The 19,416-nt window shown below is 37.8% G+C and overlaps 1 protein-coding gene across 14 annotated transcripts in view; it reads right to left on the bottom strand.

Annotated features, from left to right (window-relative positions):
• The window catches only part of camk2b1 (calcium/calmodulin-dependent protein kinase (CaM kinase) II beta 1), a 62,418-nt gene that overhangs the window by 17,634 nt on the left and 25,368 nt on the right, over positions 1 to 19,416 (bottom strand). For 5 of the 14 annotated variants that reach the window (XM_079870896.1, XM_079870906.1, XM_079870909.1 and 2 more), the window contains exons 7-15: positions 16,237 to 16,339; positions 16,011 to 16,094; positions 14,585 to 14,679; positions 13,392 to 13,514; positions 13,201 to 13,284; positions 13,076 to 13,118; positions 11,200 to 11,295; positions 5,961 to 5,998; positions 771 to 839 (exon numbers count right to left, since the gene is read on the bottom strand). In XM_079870896.1, the coding sequence (XP_079727022.1) occupies positions 771 to 839; positions 5,961 to 5,998; positions 11,200 to 11,295; positions 13,076 to 13,118; positions 13,201 to 13,284; positions 13,392 to 13,514; positions 14,585 to 14,679; positions 16,011 to 16,094; positions 16,237 to 16,339 (735 nt within the window). The remainder of the gene's footprint in view (positions 1 to 770; positions 840 to 5,960; positions 5,999 to 11,199; positions 11,296 to 13,075; positions 13,119 to 13,200; positions 13,285 to 13,391; positions 13,515 to 14,584; positions 14,680 to 16,010; positions 16,095 to 16,236; positions 16,340 to 19,416) is intronic. The other 9 variants (XM_079870908.1, XM_079870897.1, XM_079870903.1 and 6 more) reach the window with 4 other exon arrangements.

The following is a 19,416-nucleotide window of genomic DNA, read 5'->3' as shown; positions in this document are numbered from 1 at the left end:
GTTTAAGCGAGGAACACCATTAAGGATCTCAGTGAACCAAACAACATCCACTTCTCAGCACTCCGGCCAGGAAACTGAACAGTTTAAAGGCTGATTCTAAGAGCCCCAGGAGGAGCTTCTATCCCCAAACCAATCCTGGTGATAATGCTGCAAAGGAGAAGCATCATCGTAAAATCACAAAAATACTATCACACTGTGAGCTTTATCAGTGTATTGAGTGACCCCAAAAGTACAATTGATATGCACGAATGTCATTACATTAGATAACTAATCATCAAACCATGAAGTGCCATGAAATGCCATGAGTTTTAGAAAAAAAGCATTGTTTTTCACAAAGACTTTTGTTAGGTTTCAAATTGATATTCTGTTCAAAATGAATGCATATGGACAACGTTCATCATTAATGTGAATGACATTCATCATTCTAATATATATAGACCAAGACTCCTATCGTATATAACACCAGATCATAACACTCCTAAACATTTATATCATCATTTCCATATTAGATTATTCTAATCATATTCTTTATTAATATTTATATTATCATTTCTATCCATTCCATGTTATTACTAGCTTTAAATTTCACAATTTGTTTTGGCTTGCAAAGGCAAGTAGCCAAAAAAAAAAAAAAAAAAAAAAAAAACTGACAAAACAACGCAAGAAAACTAAAATATATTCACAATGTACTAAAGAATGAAGGTACAGTCACAGACAGAGGGGGAAAAGGAAGGAGTGGAAGAAAAGAAAAGGATTAGAGAGGTAAATACCAGAGCAGGAGAGGGGAGGTTTCCTTTGGGACTGGTGACTATGCTGTTTTTGGTGCTGTTTGTCTGGGGCTGTGCAGGGAAACACAACATACGTTCAGTTAAGAAAGGGTCAGGTTAAAAAAGGAACGAGGGAGAGATCAGCATGCACATGTACACAAATCACACTCACACAAACACAAGAAGTAGGGCATGGTCATTATCTATTTTCTAAGGCAACTGATTGATGTAGAGCCAACTGCCTATTTACATGAAAACAGCATTATTCGTTGAGACCCAATGCTCTCTAGCAGCGAGAGGGAAGGGAGGGTCATTATTAAAGTCCATAAAATGCTTTTCACCAATTAGGCTTCCTAAACTAATCTATTATACCAATTAGCTACATTACACGCAGAGGCGGATTAGATATGGGTGTTTATTTATACTCGGGGTCCCTCAGGTCTCATGTCTATGGGCCTTCAGTGGTTTTGAGGTAGTTAACGGTCCTCTTTCCCTCACACAGCTCAGGCACTCATGCGAGAAGTGTCATTAGTACAGCATGTGCTTATGTGCGGGAGGTATGGTCAAGGGAGATGAATGAGCAGCAGCTCACAACTACTGGACCCTCACAAACATCAAATAAACCCACATAAACAATCACAAACACGTCATTAAGACTTTGGCATTATGGGCACACATACACATTCAAATACATACTGTTCCTGATAAGTGGACAACTTGATGGCTAGCAGAATTCCTTAACAATTCCCAAAAAATTATTGCAGTAGGTCATGGATCTCCATGGAAGTCCAACTTTATCCAAGTAAAGGGATATCGCCAGGAGGGACAACCAGGAATGTTATCCTCTTATGGAACCCACTCATAAGACAAAAAACAATACTAAGCACCAAGAATATAAGCGTCAATCCTGCAAATAAATATAAGGTGGGGAATCAAGCAGATACTGAATGAGGGTTTGGTGCAGTCAAACCCCTGGGATGTGCACAAACAGGATCTTCAGACATTTGTAAGTAGGAAAACAGGGTGTTATTCTGCATGTTTATTTCACTGCCTACCTGTGTATGAACAGAAAGGCCTGTCCTAAATCTGCTTTGGAAAGCTTTCAGAGTGGTCCGTATTAATCGAAATACATCCGATTACCAACATGCAGAATGAGACCTAGGAAGTAAGTGGTGTCCATGGGAGTTGGCTAAAATCATTCAAAGTAAAGAACAGGAGGAAGAAGGAACAAAGTGTTGATCAGAAAATACTAAACAAGAAAGTGGGACACATTTACAGGGTCCAAGTGGTCTCATAAAGCCTGGCCTCTGACTAAACTGCAACTGTCTTGTCCACAGTTTGTTTAGGCCAAGAACTGACCCACTTAGAAATTTGGAGACTGCCTGATTGACATGTAAAGCAATCTCTGTTCATTTAGTTTTTATGTGCCAATCAAGACTAGATGTGTGCCCCTAAGGCCCATTCACACCAAAGATGATGACTGTAACAATAACGATAAAGGCCTGGTATGTGTAATTTCAGGCCAAAACAAAGTTTGTTTGCAGTTTGAAACAGATTGCCAAAGTTATTTTCATATCTACAACTATAAAGCGGCTTGCTTTAAAGAAATCTATTGTATGAAGTGCTATAAAAATAAAGTGACACCATTTGACTAGAGTGCCAAATTGTAGAGCTAGTGCAAACATATCCACATCAAATGTTTTTTAAACTGCTGTTTGCATATTTCTTTTTAGCCCTAAGTGAAGAAATTTTTTTTTGCAGTCAGAATATCAGAGCCTTAACTATATAGCTTTAAAAACCTTTATACATTTATGAAAATAGCAAAGTCCATATTACAGCTATTATGATAACAAAACAGAGGAACATAATTGGAATCACTTTCAGGACAATTTTTTCCAGCTGATGAATAATGAAAACATTGAAAGCCAATCAGAATCTACCCAACTTTAAAGATCTCTAGCATTTAAAGACATAACTGCATTGCACACTTATAATAAACAACATTATCGTCCGTTGGTGTGCACATTAATATAGTTATTGTTATAGTTATGGTCATTCTTGGTGTGAACTGACCTCTTCCCTTGAAAGCTGCTTATGTCAGCTGATCAGATCATATGAATCAGGTGCTCAGCGGATGAAGTGTGGGCAGTCTGTAAGGATGTTTATTGATCAGTAATAAACAAGCTAAAAAGAAGCTTTTGTTTAAAATAGAACCATAAAGTATCTGAAAACTGAGTATATTTTATACTGGCTATCACTGCATAATGTCCCACATAAATGCAGGATCTGAAGTACGAGGGAAGTGTTGCACATTATCAGGTAGGTGGAGGTACAAGTGGAGAGGAAGATGAAAGAAAAATAGGAAGGTGTAAATGAAACAAGATTCTCACCATGTACTGAATGGTAGAGCTCGACTTCCGCTTCTAGAGAGAGAATGAGAAGGAGAGAAGCGTGACAAATGGAGAGAACTGTGAGACGATATATAAAAAAGTAGCCTGTTTGATAACTGTTTTCATCTGGGGTTCAGATAAAAGCATCAGATGCAGCCAGAGCCGAGTATACCAGCCAAAGAAAACAATCTGAAGAATAATTTTGGGGTGTAGGTGAAGGTTTGGGTTTAGAGCAAGACAATATGTAGACTTCTTCTGTACAACAGGACATTTGTAGAAAGAGCAACAAGGAAGGGGTGGGTCAAGTGAAGGAAAAAGGAGAGAGAAACATGCAACTAGCAGAAGAATAGTTGAAGTGCACTTGAGGAATGATCAGTGTAAGCAAAGTTAACTGATCCAGGGTCACTTGTTCGAGACATATTCGAGATAGTTTCCGTTCTGAGATAATCTGGTCCTAAACCTGGAGCAGGGAAAACTTAGGAGCTAAACAAAGTAGGAACTGATGTGCAAGGACAGGCAGGGATGCTGAGAGAGGAAGCAAGCACAGTCTGTGCGGTTCAGTGATATTTTTTGTCCTAAAAAAAAAAGGGCAGCCAAGAACGAGTTATATTAAGCACAGAATGTTCTCAGAAGCGCTTTGGTTGAAATTGCAGCAGTGCAACTTCCAATCGCTGCAACGGCCGTATAAAAAAAAAAAAAAAAAAAAAACCGCCTCCAATTCTAAAGCAGAATTACATAACCAGCATTACTGCAAAGATTTAGACACAAAGTAAGGAAGTCAACTTCGAAAAAATAGTGACAGAAACTAAATAAAGAGCAGCTCAACATGATCTTTGGAGACGGAGCATAAAGGTGAAGGAAGGGGAGATTGAAGTAATCATGAAAAGGAGAGAAGAAATGTTTTAAAATGGCTGGAGGACGTGGGGGAGCCTGTTGCTAGGCGATGAGAGGAGCGATGTGCTGCTATTTTCGTCTCAGAGTTTCCAGGGTTTCAGAATCACGGCTATTCCTGGAACCAGAGTCACATTCCCTGCTGAACTATTTCTCCACTCACACACGCACACACACATATACATACACATGGAGATAGCAGGTGTGAGTCACAGAGGTGGGTTGTGGGGTGACGATGAAGTAGAAACAGGTAGGAATGTGTGAGTGTGTGTCTACAATCACTCTCATAAGTGTTAAGTGCAGTTCATCTCTGAAAATCCCATTTCATAAATCTAATTATTCTGGCTCATGGAAGATTCCATAGATTCCTCAATGACATCACAGTCGTCATCGTTAAATCATTCTCCTAAACGTCTCCCACACGTCCACAGGCGCTGACGGAAATAAAACATTTATTTCGTCTCATCTTTCAGTGGTATCGCTGGCTCCATGACCGGATAGAGCTTGTTACGGTGTTTGGTAACACTCTTAGGACTACTAGAGAGCCAAGCAAATTCACTACAATCATCATCATGAGGTTCATTGCATAATCCGCACGCTATTTTTACATTTTTGCACAAATGTGTGGAACTCTGTGGGATGAATTTAAATATGGGGAAATGTGTTAAAGGTAGCTGTTATTGGTAGCTAAATAAATGTATATTTTCACGTTCTAATGACTGCTAAAGAGTCCAGCAAATTCAGTGAAATACTCAATGCAAAAGCTCATTGCGTAATCCACATGCTATTAGTACACTTTTGCACTAATAAGTGGAACCCTGAGGGATGGATTGAAATATGGGGAAATGTGTTTAAGGTGGCTAATATATATTCACATATTACCTAATTAGGGATATTTACCTTTTTACTCATCCTCATGTCAGTCCAAACTTGTGTTTTGTTTTACTTTTTTTTGGAACCACAAAAGATGATGTCCAAGCTGCTCTTTTGCGTACAATGAATGTGGATGGTGACTATTGCCTGTCAAAGCTGAAAAGGATAAAACATTATCTGGAGTCCATTAATGAGCTATATTACAAGTCTTCTGAAGAACTGGCAGACAGGCTTTGGAAGAGTAGTAATATAGTTTACAAGTCATATGCTTGACAGTCATTGGTCACCATCCGCTTTCATTATATAGAAAAGTGCAGTTTCAAGATAAGCTAATTTAAACTCTTTTGGGCCTGGTTTCACAGACAGGGCTTAGATTTAGCCAAGATTAAGCCTTAGTTCAATTAGGACATTTAAGTAGATTTTTACATTTTCTTTAGAAAAAACATTACTGATGCGCATCTTGAGATAAAACAATGGCACTGACATATTTTACGATATGTCAGTGCATGTTTCTTTCAGTTAAAACAGCTCAATAATGCATTTTAGTCTGGAACTAGGCTTAAGCCTTGTCCGTGAAACCGGGGGTTAGTGTTAAATGGAAAAATAAAACAGAACATGTGAAGTCAAACCCTAAATCCTACCCTTTAAAAACAGAGATCTCTGAATATTTGTGATATTTTGGAATCTATCAGTAAGGTGAAATCAGTTTTGAGGAGAGGCTGACTAGATTTAATTTGAACAATATTTAAATACAGTTTAATGAGGTGATTTTAGGTATCAGTGGTCATGTTTTCAGACATTCTTGTTCTAACACACACACACTTCAAACACAATATGAACTGACAACACTTATGTACTTTATGAAAACAACACAATCATGCAACAAAGACGACACTCTAAACACGCACAGCAAGCACTGACAGATTAGGCAGTAAAATAGCAGGGCGGAGAGACTGAGTAGTGAAAAGAGTGAAGGTACTAAGAAACCATATGGTCATGTCTGGGTCACAGAGGTCAGAAGTTCAACAGATCTTCTTACCTTAACGTCTGCTTTTTTGTTCAACAAGCTCTTAGCTGCTACAATGGGAGGAAATAAGAGAGAGAAGTTAAATCAGCAACACCATATTACATATTACAAAATGTCAATTAACCCGCCGGACAGGCAATTTACCCAGGGCTGTATTTCCTAAAACCAAACATAACACTGCAGATATTAATCATACTAATAATCTTGAACAGCATAAGTAGGCCCAGACGGAGTCTGCGTTTTTTCGTTCTTTCTTGGTTCTGCACTTATTTTTGAGGGGAAGAATTGTATGGAATGGCTTTAAACATGGTAAGCCATTATTAATAACTAAATACATAAATTAGCCAAAACTTTTAATAAACAAGCTCAAAAGAGCCTGGAGATTTTCAAAACTTTGTGAATGACAGGCATTCAAATTCTGCCGAAAAACCAAGAACTTTCTGCAAGGGTAGATTCTGTGCTGGCCTACTCAGAACTCTGACTGATACAGCCAGATTTCTACCAATGACACTTTATAATAAACGTCATTAGTGAGTCTTTAACAACACATTATATAATTCTTACTAAATCAGCATATTTCATGTTCAATGTTTCATGATACCTATTCGATTGTCCAAATCAAGTATTATATACAATTAATAAAGATTTTTAAAGATTAAGATTTATTATAAAGCGTTACCCATGGCTGCTTTGAGTGAACTGTTCCTCATTGTCTAATTAATAAAAAATGTTGTCATGTTTATGCTCTTTGTAAGTCTTACAGAAAAGTTTGTGGCAGAGAAATTCACTAAGCTATACATTTACATCCGCTTCCTTATCACAGAAGCAACTAAAATGTTAAAATGAGCTTTTGTAGGTTCAGCCAAACAGTTTCTAACAGAATAGTTGACCGAGGAACTTTTCAATCAAATTAATTATGAAAATTATAAAACAAAAAAAATCTGTGCTTTTACAGCATCATGGTGAACAACACTTATTAAATCAACATAAAAACACTGTAAAAGGAAGCATCTGACACAATCACTGTTCTTGTACCATTTTATATTCAAAATACATTTGCATACAAATACACAGACCCTCTCGAGCTATGTGTGCACCTTTAAAGCAGTTCATTCAAATAACTTCTGCTTTTTTAGTAATAAACCACAGTAACACCATTACATTCGCATCAAACTCATTCGGCATGTCTGTTTCCTCAAAGACCCACAGAGCCAGAGTTGGTTAGACTATTAATAAAGCAGCACTGAAAAGATTCTAAGCTGTATTTCTCAAGTTAAACATGGGGATGGGCCTTTTTGATAATTTTCTATACTTGAGTAGGCTGCAAAAATGATGCTAAAAAAGCGTGATGCCTTTGGTACATTTGTGTATAGCTGTCACTGGATTTCAATCACAGTGAAACGTCTTCAAATCGAAGTTCAATCAAATCAAGTTACGAGAAAAAAAAACGTGTTTAATTTCTGAGTACTCCTGTACTTGCACCCATCCCTACTACACATTTTAAAGGGTATCTTAGCACTTCTGAGGATAAGACTACTGATCTAGATAGTGTTCATCAGATCAGTTCAGCAAAAAGACTCTAATTCAGAAAAATTCTGTATTTCTGTAAAAAAAGATCCAACAGATACAGCTTCGTCACCAATAAGACTGTTCACTGGATGACATGGGCTGACATTATGCACTGAAAATTAAATAGGTACAACCAGAGTATTTCTGGTCATAAATCGAAGAACAGGGTCATTCAAGGTTGGAATTTGACACAGATCCTCCTAGAACTGTATCTGGGCCACCAATCCATCCATCTGGTGGCCCAAAGAGATCAGTGAGAAGAAATGAGCATGCGTCCCTGTAGAAAGAGCAGGAGTGGTGAAGTAACATTTAATACTCTAGAGTGAGCGGAACTCCTTACCTTGCCATTAACACAGAGAGCAAGAGAAAGAGAGGAAGAGAGAATGGAGAGAAAAAGAGAGAGCAGTGGAGAAGAGGTCAAAAAAACCAAAGTCTCGTGTGGTGTTTCTATGAACGGTGAAGTTAGAAAAACTGTCTGTGGAGCTGTATATGGGGCTCAAGAAAAAAAAAGTAGTAGTAGTATGTCAACTTATTTTCAGTACAGTCATCATTTTTCTCAGAGTTGATCTATATTGCAGGGTCAGCACAAACGAGGTAAAAAACAAAAAACAAGCAGGCAAATATGTTTGTGCCAGGATGTTTTTGTATAAGCAGTTTCACTACTCTAAAACCTAGTCCTCTTTGAAAAATGTAACATTAAATAATCAAATATTTTGATTAAGATTTACATTAAACACATTTATTTAATCATTACAGTAATAATATAATATTTATATTAAATAAAGAATATTATCTCAATACAACAGAATTTAAATGCATCTTGTGTTATGTATAATAAATGCACAAGCAAAACTGAGCATTACATAGTTTTTCACTATAAAACATAAAAACTAAAAGAATTTTTTTTAGACATTTATATGCAGTTGACCCCCCCCCCCCCCTCCCTCCCTCCCTTTGCTGTCAGTCTTCCACAGTCAAGTTAGTTAATTAGAAGCGGGAGTTCACATACTTGTATATAATATAAATGCATTCTCTTTTATGCACTGTATTAAAGTCAAATCAGAGGATTCGGAATGATCCAGATATCAGTATAGTGTAACTGCCTATAGCGCAGTAGTCTGTTTGCTCAGGCTGAGGGTAGTAGAGGACAACAGAGAGAGGCAGCACTACATAAATATTTGATTGCAGGCATGTGGAGGGAGCATCAAATATGAAGCACAGCCTTCACATTGAGCCACAGGACACGCTCAATGTACCAGCTCAACCCTTCTACCTCACTCATGATGCATTGAATAAAAAAACAGGAAAAAGAAAAGCTGAAAAACATTTAAACCTGAATCATTTTCTGCACTCTCATGAAGGTAAATGGCAAAACAATGGCACTGGCTTCTCCTCCAGAACAGCTGTTAGGATAAATCAAGAAATTCTAATTAATCACATATTTTTTTTCTCTAAGCTTAAATGTCAATGGCTGTTTGGTCGAAAAGATTCTTCCACTGACAGAAAAACATTATTTGAAACCATTTCAGAGCAAATAAATAAATATCAAGATATATACTGAACATCAACAAAAAGCTAAAAAATATACTACTAAATATAGCTATGATATACAGGCCAGTCCTACTCATAACACATCCAGTAAAATGTCTGGACAAAATTCACACCAAAAATTATAACTTAAAAAAAACAAAAAACTACAACAATAACTTATATTAGCGTCCACACCAATGTTTTCTGTTTATTATAAGCGTGCTATGAAACAACACAAATTGAATGTGTGGGGATAACACAGTGACCAAAAAAATGTTAAACAAATCAAAACTATCTTGAATTTTGTCTTTTGCTTTTCCTTCACTATCTGGTCAAAATTTTTTAGATACAGTCGTTTGACTGTGAAATTTGACTGTGACTGATAACAAAGGTAATGCTGTCATTCTCTTGTTCAAATAGTCTACAGTAATTACATATAAAAAACACACACTTAAAGTAAAAATAAGACCTTAAAACGACTACATTTGGCTGTTTGAGCAGATTGCTCAGAAATTGATTTGTTTTGTGATAGATTAGCAATGATTGATATACAAGCTTTCAGTTCTGGAGGAGATGCAATAAACAAAGAATTGTTGAAATAAGGAGCAAGAAATAGATTCAAAAATTAAATGTTCTTGATCAAACTACAACTATAATGTTTAATTACAGGCATGAAGGCCCAAGATTAACTGTGATAAATTGCACACATACAGTAGTGTAGTGTATAGAACTATAAAATAACCTATAAAATAATCTACTGCAACTGTATACTCACTACGGCACCAATATGGAACAAAATTATATTGTTTTCATGTGTTTTCCCTTATATTGTGGATCCAGTATTTCTAATTAATGTTAATAGAAATTGTACATAATTGTCCTTTCGATACAAGTATATATGAAATGCTGGTTAAAAAAGGCTAAAGAGTGAAAATAAAAATAGAAATATCTATATAATACAAAAATCTATATAAAACATTTTGATATAGTGAGTACAGTTGTCAAGAAGCTTTGACCATGCACAAGTGCACAAGATCCATTCAGCCCATCACACCCCCAAGTTAGTGAACATGCATTAGTCCAACCTCCCATGCAGCATTCAGCACAACAGCAGGCAGACTGTTCCACCCCCGGAAACAGGGGTGAACTTCAACTTCACAGACCATATTAAAAGACAGAGTTAAAGGAAGGAAGGAGGAATACAGAGGATGGAAGTGAAGATGGCTTATGGTTGTCAGATAAAAAATGGCAAAGAAAAGTGATGATGAGGAGGAGGAGGAGGATAAGAATAAACCAGAAAAAAAGTCAAAGGCAGTGATTTATGGCACATATGAAAGGAAGAAATGATGGAGGACTCAAAAAGGAGAGTGGGAAGGAAAAATGATTTCATCATGCAGGGATCTTGGTGTAGCTCCTCTGTGAAATAAATAAAAGATGAATGAAATGATGATGACAGACAGCTTAGAGGACCAATAAGTGGCTACATATGATATTCAGACATGAACTGCAAGTGAGAAATGACACGGGAGTGTGGAGGACAAGAAAGAAAAAGAAACAGCAGGAAAGACAGGTAGAGGGTGAGTCATCGTGCACACTTTAACCCCATGCAGAGACAATCATGGACTAGTGAGTGACAGAGAGGAAATAAGAGGATGATTGGGGGTTGATGTTTGAATGATGTTTCGTTCATGAGTTCGAGTTTTCGTTATGAAAGAAATTGAAAAAAAGGAAAATTAAACAGAAAATGAATTCATCAAACAAGGAAACTGGAAGGGGAAAATAAATGACTAGAGGAAATGATACGGAAATCATAAACTGAAAGGAAGCGGAAAGAAAGGAAAAGGAAAGGAAACTGAAAGAAAGAGAACAGGAAATTAAAAGGAAAACAAAGGAAAAGTGAATGAAAAAAGGAAAAAGGAACTGGAAAGCGTAAGGAATTGGGAAAGAAAAATGGAAAGAAATGGAAAAGGAAACGGTATATGGGAATGCTATGGGAAATTAAAAAAGTATATGTTAAAGGAAAGGGAAAATGAGAGGGAAAAGAAAAGGAAAAAAACAGTGGTGTGCACTGTGTGAATAAGGGGATGAGGGGATGGGAGGAGTGTTCAGACAGAGAGTGTCAGAGGAATTAAGCCCAGCAGGGCGGCGCTACCTTGTTCCACCAGCCCTGCTGTGGTGCCTGCAGCCGCGGCTACAGCAGCCGCAGCCGCAGTGACCGAGGCGGGAGCCGTGGTCTGCCTGCTACCCACTAACACACACACACACACACACGCCCACACACAATCACAAACAAATTCAGAGGGAGGAACAAAGAGAGAAAGAGAGGGAAGAGGAAAGGGGGCAGAGTGAAAGAGAACCATTTATTAGTCTATGGGAGAAGAAACTGTCAATTATAAGAACACATCAAACCATTTTTTTCTTTGAGAGACAGGTGGCTCTTAACAAAATGATACCCACTTAAACAGGAGCCATATTGACATCTGACTCTGAATCAGAGGGAATCGTCCCTCCTAACATTCATAATCACACATATTTATCAACGTCCTCTGTTGGACCATCATCTGAAGCGGTTAAAAGCAGAGCCCTGGCATCACAGATGAGATCAGAAGGCAGAATTTGCTACTATAACTACTTGAATTTCCATTAAGGAGATCAAATAAAAGCGTTCAATGAGGAACCTACAAATACATGCTATTTTGTATTATGCATGATATCTGTGAGGTCAGAGCTACATGAAAACCGCAAGCTGCGAGATGGAGAGGAAAGGATAGTAAGTAGGTGGTGGGCTGAGAGTAAGTGTATGCAGACAGTGGTAACGAAAAGTATGTGGACACTTAAACCACACTTAAAAATGTATGAATGTCTATACACTAGTTAATGGACTAAGTGGCACTTATTAATAATAAGTGGTAATTTGTAATATTTAAAATGATACCACATAAACTAGTCAAAATTTGTTTCATTTGTATTAATTTTCTATCGTATTTGACCTATTGTAATTGTAATTTGTTGTGTTGTTTTTATTGTATCACTGTTTTTGAGGACTTTTTTTTTTTTACTTGCATTAGTCAGCCTAGTACTCTGGTCTGGTATCAAAATTGCTAAACAGAACTGTATCTGGTATCTAAAATTTAGACGTCATAGCAACCTTATTTCCAGCAAATATATACTTGATATATATCGCTATTGTTAAATAAATTACTCATATAAGGTTTTGGTCATATGGCCCACTCATAATCGTATTAAATGATCATGATTACAATACTGGCCAAATAATTGTGATTATTTTGGTAAATCTATCAAAAAATTTAAGTTAGTTCTGAGAAACACTCTAGCAATTCCCACAAGGATTTTTTTTTTTTTTAAATGTGTGATCAAAAATACTGATTTTGTGTCCAGAATTTTGTGGAAACTAGCATGTATGCATGATATACAATAGTCATACATGACAAATAAAAATGCAGAAGGCTTGTTTATTTTTGTTCTAACAAATTCAGCCACACAATTTTTACACAAATGTATGTGTATTTAGCCATTTAAGCATGTGTGACATGTTTCTTTATCACACTAATGTGTCAATAGCTTTAAGCAGTTCTACGCTTCTTGTGATCGTTTTGCTGTTAAATGGCAAATAATGCAAGAATGCAAAAAAACATTTTTTTGTTGATTTTGGATTGTGTTCAACAATCACAATCAATCTGGAGGGACTGTCTGCATCATTTGTTTTCAGGTGCCATTTGATTTGATGTCTAATACAATGACATTCAAATATTTTAATTGCAATCTAAGTGTCAGAATAATTTTTAGGACCCTGTATAGCATTGACAGTCTTGCCCACAATTCACTTTTATTGAGACCAAGAGACTTAGAACATTTCTTTGGCAGACAGCAGTCAAACAAAGCACATCAAGACATGTGATCATACACAGAACAGACTAATCAGAAAACACACAGATCCGTCAACTTGGCTATCCATCAAAACCGTTCAAAGAGTTAATATCCAGCTTCATCATACCCGAGTAACTTACCAGAGAAGTTCCGTGACACAAGCATGGTGGTGAGGATGGCCCCCTGTGAGGAGAGGGAGGAAATTTAACCTCTTGTGTAAGAATAAAATTGAGTGAGCATGTTTGTGTATTACTATGAAACACACCTTGAGTTTCCTCCTGGCGTTGAACTTCTTCAGGCATTCTACAGTCTCTTGTCTGTGCATCATGGAAGCCACAGTAGAGCGTTGCTATGGAAACAAATAGGGAAAAGATTTTGACTGTATCTAGACCTGCATTTTGCTGTATTTGCATAAGTGTTTTATATGTCTGCATGTGCATATCGGAGAATACATACGCAGACCCATGGGTGTTTGAGAGCTTCCTGTGCAGTGATTCTTTTGGTAGGGTTTATGGTCAGCATTTGATTGATGAGGTTTTTGGCTTCAGGAGTAACTGTGTCCCATTCTGGAGATGGAAACTACCAGAGAAATAAAACATATATTATTCTATTATTCAGATGTATTAATAAGCTACAGCTGCAAATCTTTGTTGATCAAATAAACCACCAGTTGGAAAATGCAGTTTCTATAACGTGTGCATCTCTAAGAAAATTATACTGGACAGAAATAAACCACCTGTTAAAGTCCCATTTTCTGAATTTAATGCATTGGCAATATGCAGAAACAGATTTTGGCTCAGAAAAAATTGCCCTTTGAAAAACCCATATCGGCAAAAACAAGTATGAATCAATGCTCCCAAATAAAAACGAATTAACATTCTCAATATGATATTCTGACTATGTGATGGTGATAAAGTGTTTTTATAATGTGAAAATCAATAGACATTGATCACATTTTCCTAAATGTGCAGTAAGAGATTTCTGAGAAACGCTGTTGAAAGTGGAACGGACCGAGCACCAAAACTTGTAGCCAATCAGCAGTAAGGGGCATATACTCATTAGGGGGGAGGTGCCTGTGTTGCAATTGTTTGTGAATTTGGGAGTGGAGCTATCAAGACAGTGGTGTGATCCTTTTGGTTAGGGGCGTGTTTGTTTTGGTGATTTCAAATATCAACAGCGTTTCTCAGAAATCGCTTACTGCACCTTTAAACACAGTATTCTAAATAGAATGTCTGCATTCACATTTAAAAATGCTTTCATAGAATGATTAAATCAGAACAAATATCAATCGAGACAAACCAGTACCAGCAGCAGAGAGGTGGGGCAAAACTCAGACACATGATTAATAAAACTTCTTTAACACCTAACATTGCTATAACTTCAATCAAAGAAAATATCTCTTATGAACCCTCCTGCCTACATGAAACATTTATCAAACAAATATGTTGCACAAGCTAGATGGAGTGGGAACATCAAAATGTCACGAGTACATCAGATGGGACACGTGTCAGAGAAGCAAGAAACAACTGCACGAGGACTGTATATTCATGAAGTGCATCCTTCAGTACATACTTGAAAAACAATAAAGCTTGATAAAGAAGGGAAAGGGGGGGGGGCGAGGTACAGAACTGAAAATATGTAAAACTTACATCATAAGCTCCAGCTTTGATCTGTTGGTAAAGTTTGTGCTGATCCTCGTCCCAGAAAGGTGGATATCCAACCAGCAGAATGTACAGAATCACACCTGAATAGAGAACAATAACAATGATTCTGTTCCAAGTGCATACATAAGCAACATTTTTAAGGTTGTTCCATACAGTATATTTCAGGTAATATAATTTGTACTATACTCAAAGGTATTCAAAAATACATTGGACAATGAATCTGAAACACCTGGTTTTCGAACACAATTTATTTCTATGGTGTAGGGCCTCTTTTTGCAGCCAATAAAGCATCAGTTCGTCTAGGGAATGACAGATAAAAGCTGGCACAGTTGGCACTAATGAAACTGACATTTGGCATTGGCACGAGTGACCAAAGGTTTGGCTATAGCAACCTGACCATGAATATTAACTCTGTGGAGCTCCCGACGAACTGTTTTGGTGGAAACAGGAGAGTTGAGGTACGCATTCAATTCTGCAGCGATTTGGGCAGCTGGGGTTCAAGGTTTTTTTGGATACAATCCGGGTTTGTACCTGGACATCCCTTTCAGACAGCTTCCTCTTGCGCTGACAATTACTTCTGTTGGATGTGGTTAGTGCTATGTGGTGGTATGCCGACATTACCCTGAATACCATAGCTCTTGATACACCACAAAGACTTGCTGTCCTGGTCACAGATGAGCCAGAGAGATGAGCACCAACAATGTGTCATCTTTTGATCTCTGATATGTCTCCCGTTATGTTTTGTAGAATTGCAATATTTTATGTACACCTGTGCTATTACTCTGCTAATTCAACCTTCACACTCTGCTCTTACTGATTGAATGTAAATTCAGTGGAGATTGGCCACAAGGCTGTGCATATATAGGCGTGAAACACTCCCAACACTCCAACACTATATTGGCCAGTGTTTCAGTTTCATTGTCCAACCCTGTAGATGAGGATACAGAGTCTCTGTGCTGTTGTGTGCTAGTAGGTTTAATTAGTGTTGTGTAGGTCGACTAGAAATCCCCAACTCTCATTAAAAATGAATGACTTCCTGTCTCCGTCACTGAAAATCTCTGTATTTGTGAATATCCCTTTGGGACCCTGCTGAAAAACAAAACTAAGCAAACCAGCCTAGAACCCTTTCCGAATCCTAGTTTGCTTGATCACCTATCCTGGCCAAGCTGGTTAAGCTGGCTGGCCAAAAAAAGAAGTACCCAGACCCCCCCTACAACCAGCAAATCAGACCAGCTCGAACAGGATTTGGATGCCAGCTAAGAACAGAAAACCCTCTTGGGCTGGTTAAGGTTTTTTTCAGCTGGGAAGGTAGACAGCAAGGAAGCCCACTTAGTTTTGAAGCACAGCACAGAAAATATCTTTGTCTATTCAAAATTAGCATGTGCTTGTCACTGTATTTGAGTTTATTTACCACAGGCCCAGATGTCCACCGGTTTGCCATATGCCTCCTTCCTCAACACCTCAGGTGACAGGTAACCTGGTGTCCCTGCAAATCCTATAAAACATAAGTTAAGCACACACTCTTTCAGATAATTCTGCTACACCAGTAAAATGGGACTGTAAAAGTAGTAAGCACACACAAGATAGAGTCGTGTGGGCGTGTCTCAAAATCAAACTACATTGCTACGATTACATACCAAACCATGCCTGCTGGTCTCCCTGCACCTCGATGGCCAGTCCAAAGTCAGCCAGCTTCACAGCAGCGTTCTTGCACTTGCTGGCCAAGAGCAGATTCTCTGGCTGTGGGGAGAATCAAGACAACATTTCTCCTGCCTTAACACACACAATCACAATAACAAACACACTGTGCATGCTAACACACACTACAAAACAAGAATATATAGTCAGATATCCATCACATGTTCAAATGTAACATTGTATACAAACAACCCTCAAAATCTGATTCTTTGAAATATTAGTTGAATGTTGAGTTTGGTTGACGAACTTTCCTAAATGAAGGATTTGGAAGAACTTCACTGGCAATAAGAGTGTGTGCGCATGTGTGCGTGTTTTTCTCCCGACTGACCCAGATTATCTAGCCTCATTATTCTCTGTCACTGATGGATGCTAATAATGTGATATCCCCTCTAGTGCCTCCTGATGCTTCTGCTAGCACGCACACACACAACACTATCTTATAAATCATAATGCTAGCAACTCTGATCTGTAAGGGCAGGCTAACAAACCAAACACAGTCACACACACCTTCACAAGCACTGCACCAGATAGTCAAATCTCAAGCAGCCTTTCCTGCATTGCAGTATCTGGTGGATCTAGCATCCCCTTCCCTCACTATCTGATTCACAATAAAGACGGCAACTAAACTGAAAAAAAAAATATATATATATATACACTACTACCATTTAAAAGTTTGGGGTCAGAAAGATGATTTAAAAATAAAAACAATACATTTACAGAAAAATACATTCATAATGTTACAAAAGATTTTTATTCCAAATAAACGCTGTTTGAGTAATGAAATACTGACTTTAATGAAATTTTGCGTTGCCATCACAGACTGACTTTGACCGTTCCTATACGGTGGATGGCTTACGTACAGCAGACCATCCGCGTATACTTAATATTCAACAATATTATTGATCTGACTGTACTGACGCTGTTGTATGAGAACTGAACTGAGCTGGACGATGACATCATTTTTTGCAGAACTGCTTTATAGATTAAATTAACTAATTAAATAATTTATGATCTTTACAATGGAACTGAATCAATAAGGAACTGACTTCAGCTGAGCAACAGCAGAAATGCATAATTTTCCTGTTATAACCTTAAAGCTGCTTTGAAACAATCTGTATTGTGTAAAGCGCTATATAAATAAAGGTGACTTGACTTGACTATACATATCTATGGACGTTAAAGCTACGAAGCAAATGTTTCATTTAGAGCCAGTGGATATCTACTTTTTTACATTGTTATCCTTGTTCCAAAACACTCATTATCACATCATGATCACCATCCCTTCATTAAAATTTCCTAGATTTTGTCTCCATCCTCAGAAGAACTCATATAGCATAGCTAATGCAGACTACTCCCCCCTCAAAAAGAGGTTAAACATGCACACTGCTGAGGGCTGGAACACCAGGAGCTAATCCCAGCCTTAAATCTCAGCAGTGGGAGGATTTTTGATGAACAGCACCCTCTGAGAACAAATCCAGCAAAGAAGATCTGCCAAAAATCGCTCTCCAACGCTCTTTCACGAGCGTTTAACCTCTGCAGAGAAATCCACGACTTGACTTCCTAGCAAAAATCTCATCAGCATGGCCACAGCCAAGAAAAAAAGTACATAAATATGCACACACACAGCTGGGTGCACTGGTTAAATTGGCTTGAGTTGGTTAAGTTTTCTTGTTTAGCATAGGTGTCGATATACGTATCCTGTGCTATTGTGGCTGTGTGCAAGATCGCTGCTCTTTTCTGCAGTGGCATTCCTGTCATGTCCACTCAGAGTCCCGCTGTGGAGGAGCGCGTGCCCCGGGCTTCCATTCAAAAGGGCACTCCAGTGTGGGTAGACACAGATAGCGTGAAACCAGAGTGCTGGTGCTGTCAGAGTAGAGTATGGAGCTGACCGTAGCAACGCCATTTTTAGCTTTTACCTTGTTTCTTTTTCTGGATACTGCTATATTGAAACTGAAGCATGAATCTAAACCTACACAGATCAAATCTAGTGATGCACTGAAAATTTTCAATCTTTTCAAAGCTGAGTTTGCAGCTTCATACAGTAGCTAGGTTTCCACCCAAACATGAAGCAAATCTTTTTAAAGGTCGCAAAAAAACAAACAAATGCGAATTAGGTGCGTTTCCATCAAGTTGTTTGAGCGGATGACGTGGTATTGGTAACCTAGTAACCAACAGTAAATAAAACAAGGCATCCATAGAAAATGGAGACAGGACTGCAATTAGTTACAATAGGGCAAGTTATAAATTTAGGCCTACAAGCAGTGCAGCTTGCAATCACCAAATTAAATGCAAAGAACAGAAGAAGAAATGCATAATATTTGATGAAGGCACTAGCAGCAAGAGCATTACAACAACGTCGAGCCCCATACATAAGGGAAAGACAACGTCAGCAGGATTTTTGGGAGGCATTTTACTCATAGGCCACATTTGAAACGTTATGCAACATTATTGACACCATCAGCGGAAACAGACGTTTTTTTTTAACAGGCACGGGTTTAATGTTCACTACGTCAGAAGTTATTCGGCAAATGCGTTTACTTTGCATCTCCCATTATTTGCATTAACTCTTTTTCGCACAAGTCAAAAACCACCTCAAGCAAGTGTAAAAACTTTTTTGCGAATTAAGGGATTAATTAATTTATTATTAAATTTGCCGTTTCACACGTTTCTGATGCGATACTTCAAAATGCGCATAACAGGGTGATGGAAACATAGCTAGTGATGTTTCCTGATGATGCGTTTTCACTGTTTCAGTATCTTAGATAAGATACAAAAGGGAAACATGTCTGCAGTGTGGGAGCACTTCATCATGACCAAAAATAATGGCTGAGTAGCAACATGTAAAATTTGTTCAGCTGAAATATTGCGAGGTAGCTTGTTGCTGAAGAACTTTGCCACGACTGGTTTCATTTATCATCTGAGCACACAACACCCTGAAAAGCATACCGAGTTCAATTATCCAATTACCCAAATTTAATAACCAAAGCTTTATTTTCGGTTTTGGTTTTCGGCGAAATTAAAACTTGAATTTATTGATATAAATCAGTCAAAGCACAAAGTGCACAGGTTTGGTCTTTGAATAACTACGTTTTATTTTTTTAAAGGATTTGTGAATTTTG

Source organism: Squalius cephalus (assembly GCF_949319135.1).
Source record: "Squalius cephalus genome assembly, chromosome: 5".
NCBI classification, from domain to species: Eukaryota; Metazoa; Chordata; class Actinopteri; order Cypriniformes; family Leuciscidae; genus Squalius; species Squalius cephalus.
The sequence above is the reverse complement of the archived record's forward strand: the minus strand, read 5'-3'. Positions and strand labels throughout refer to the sequence as shown.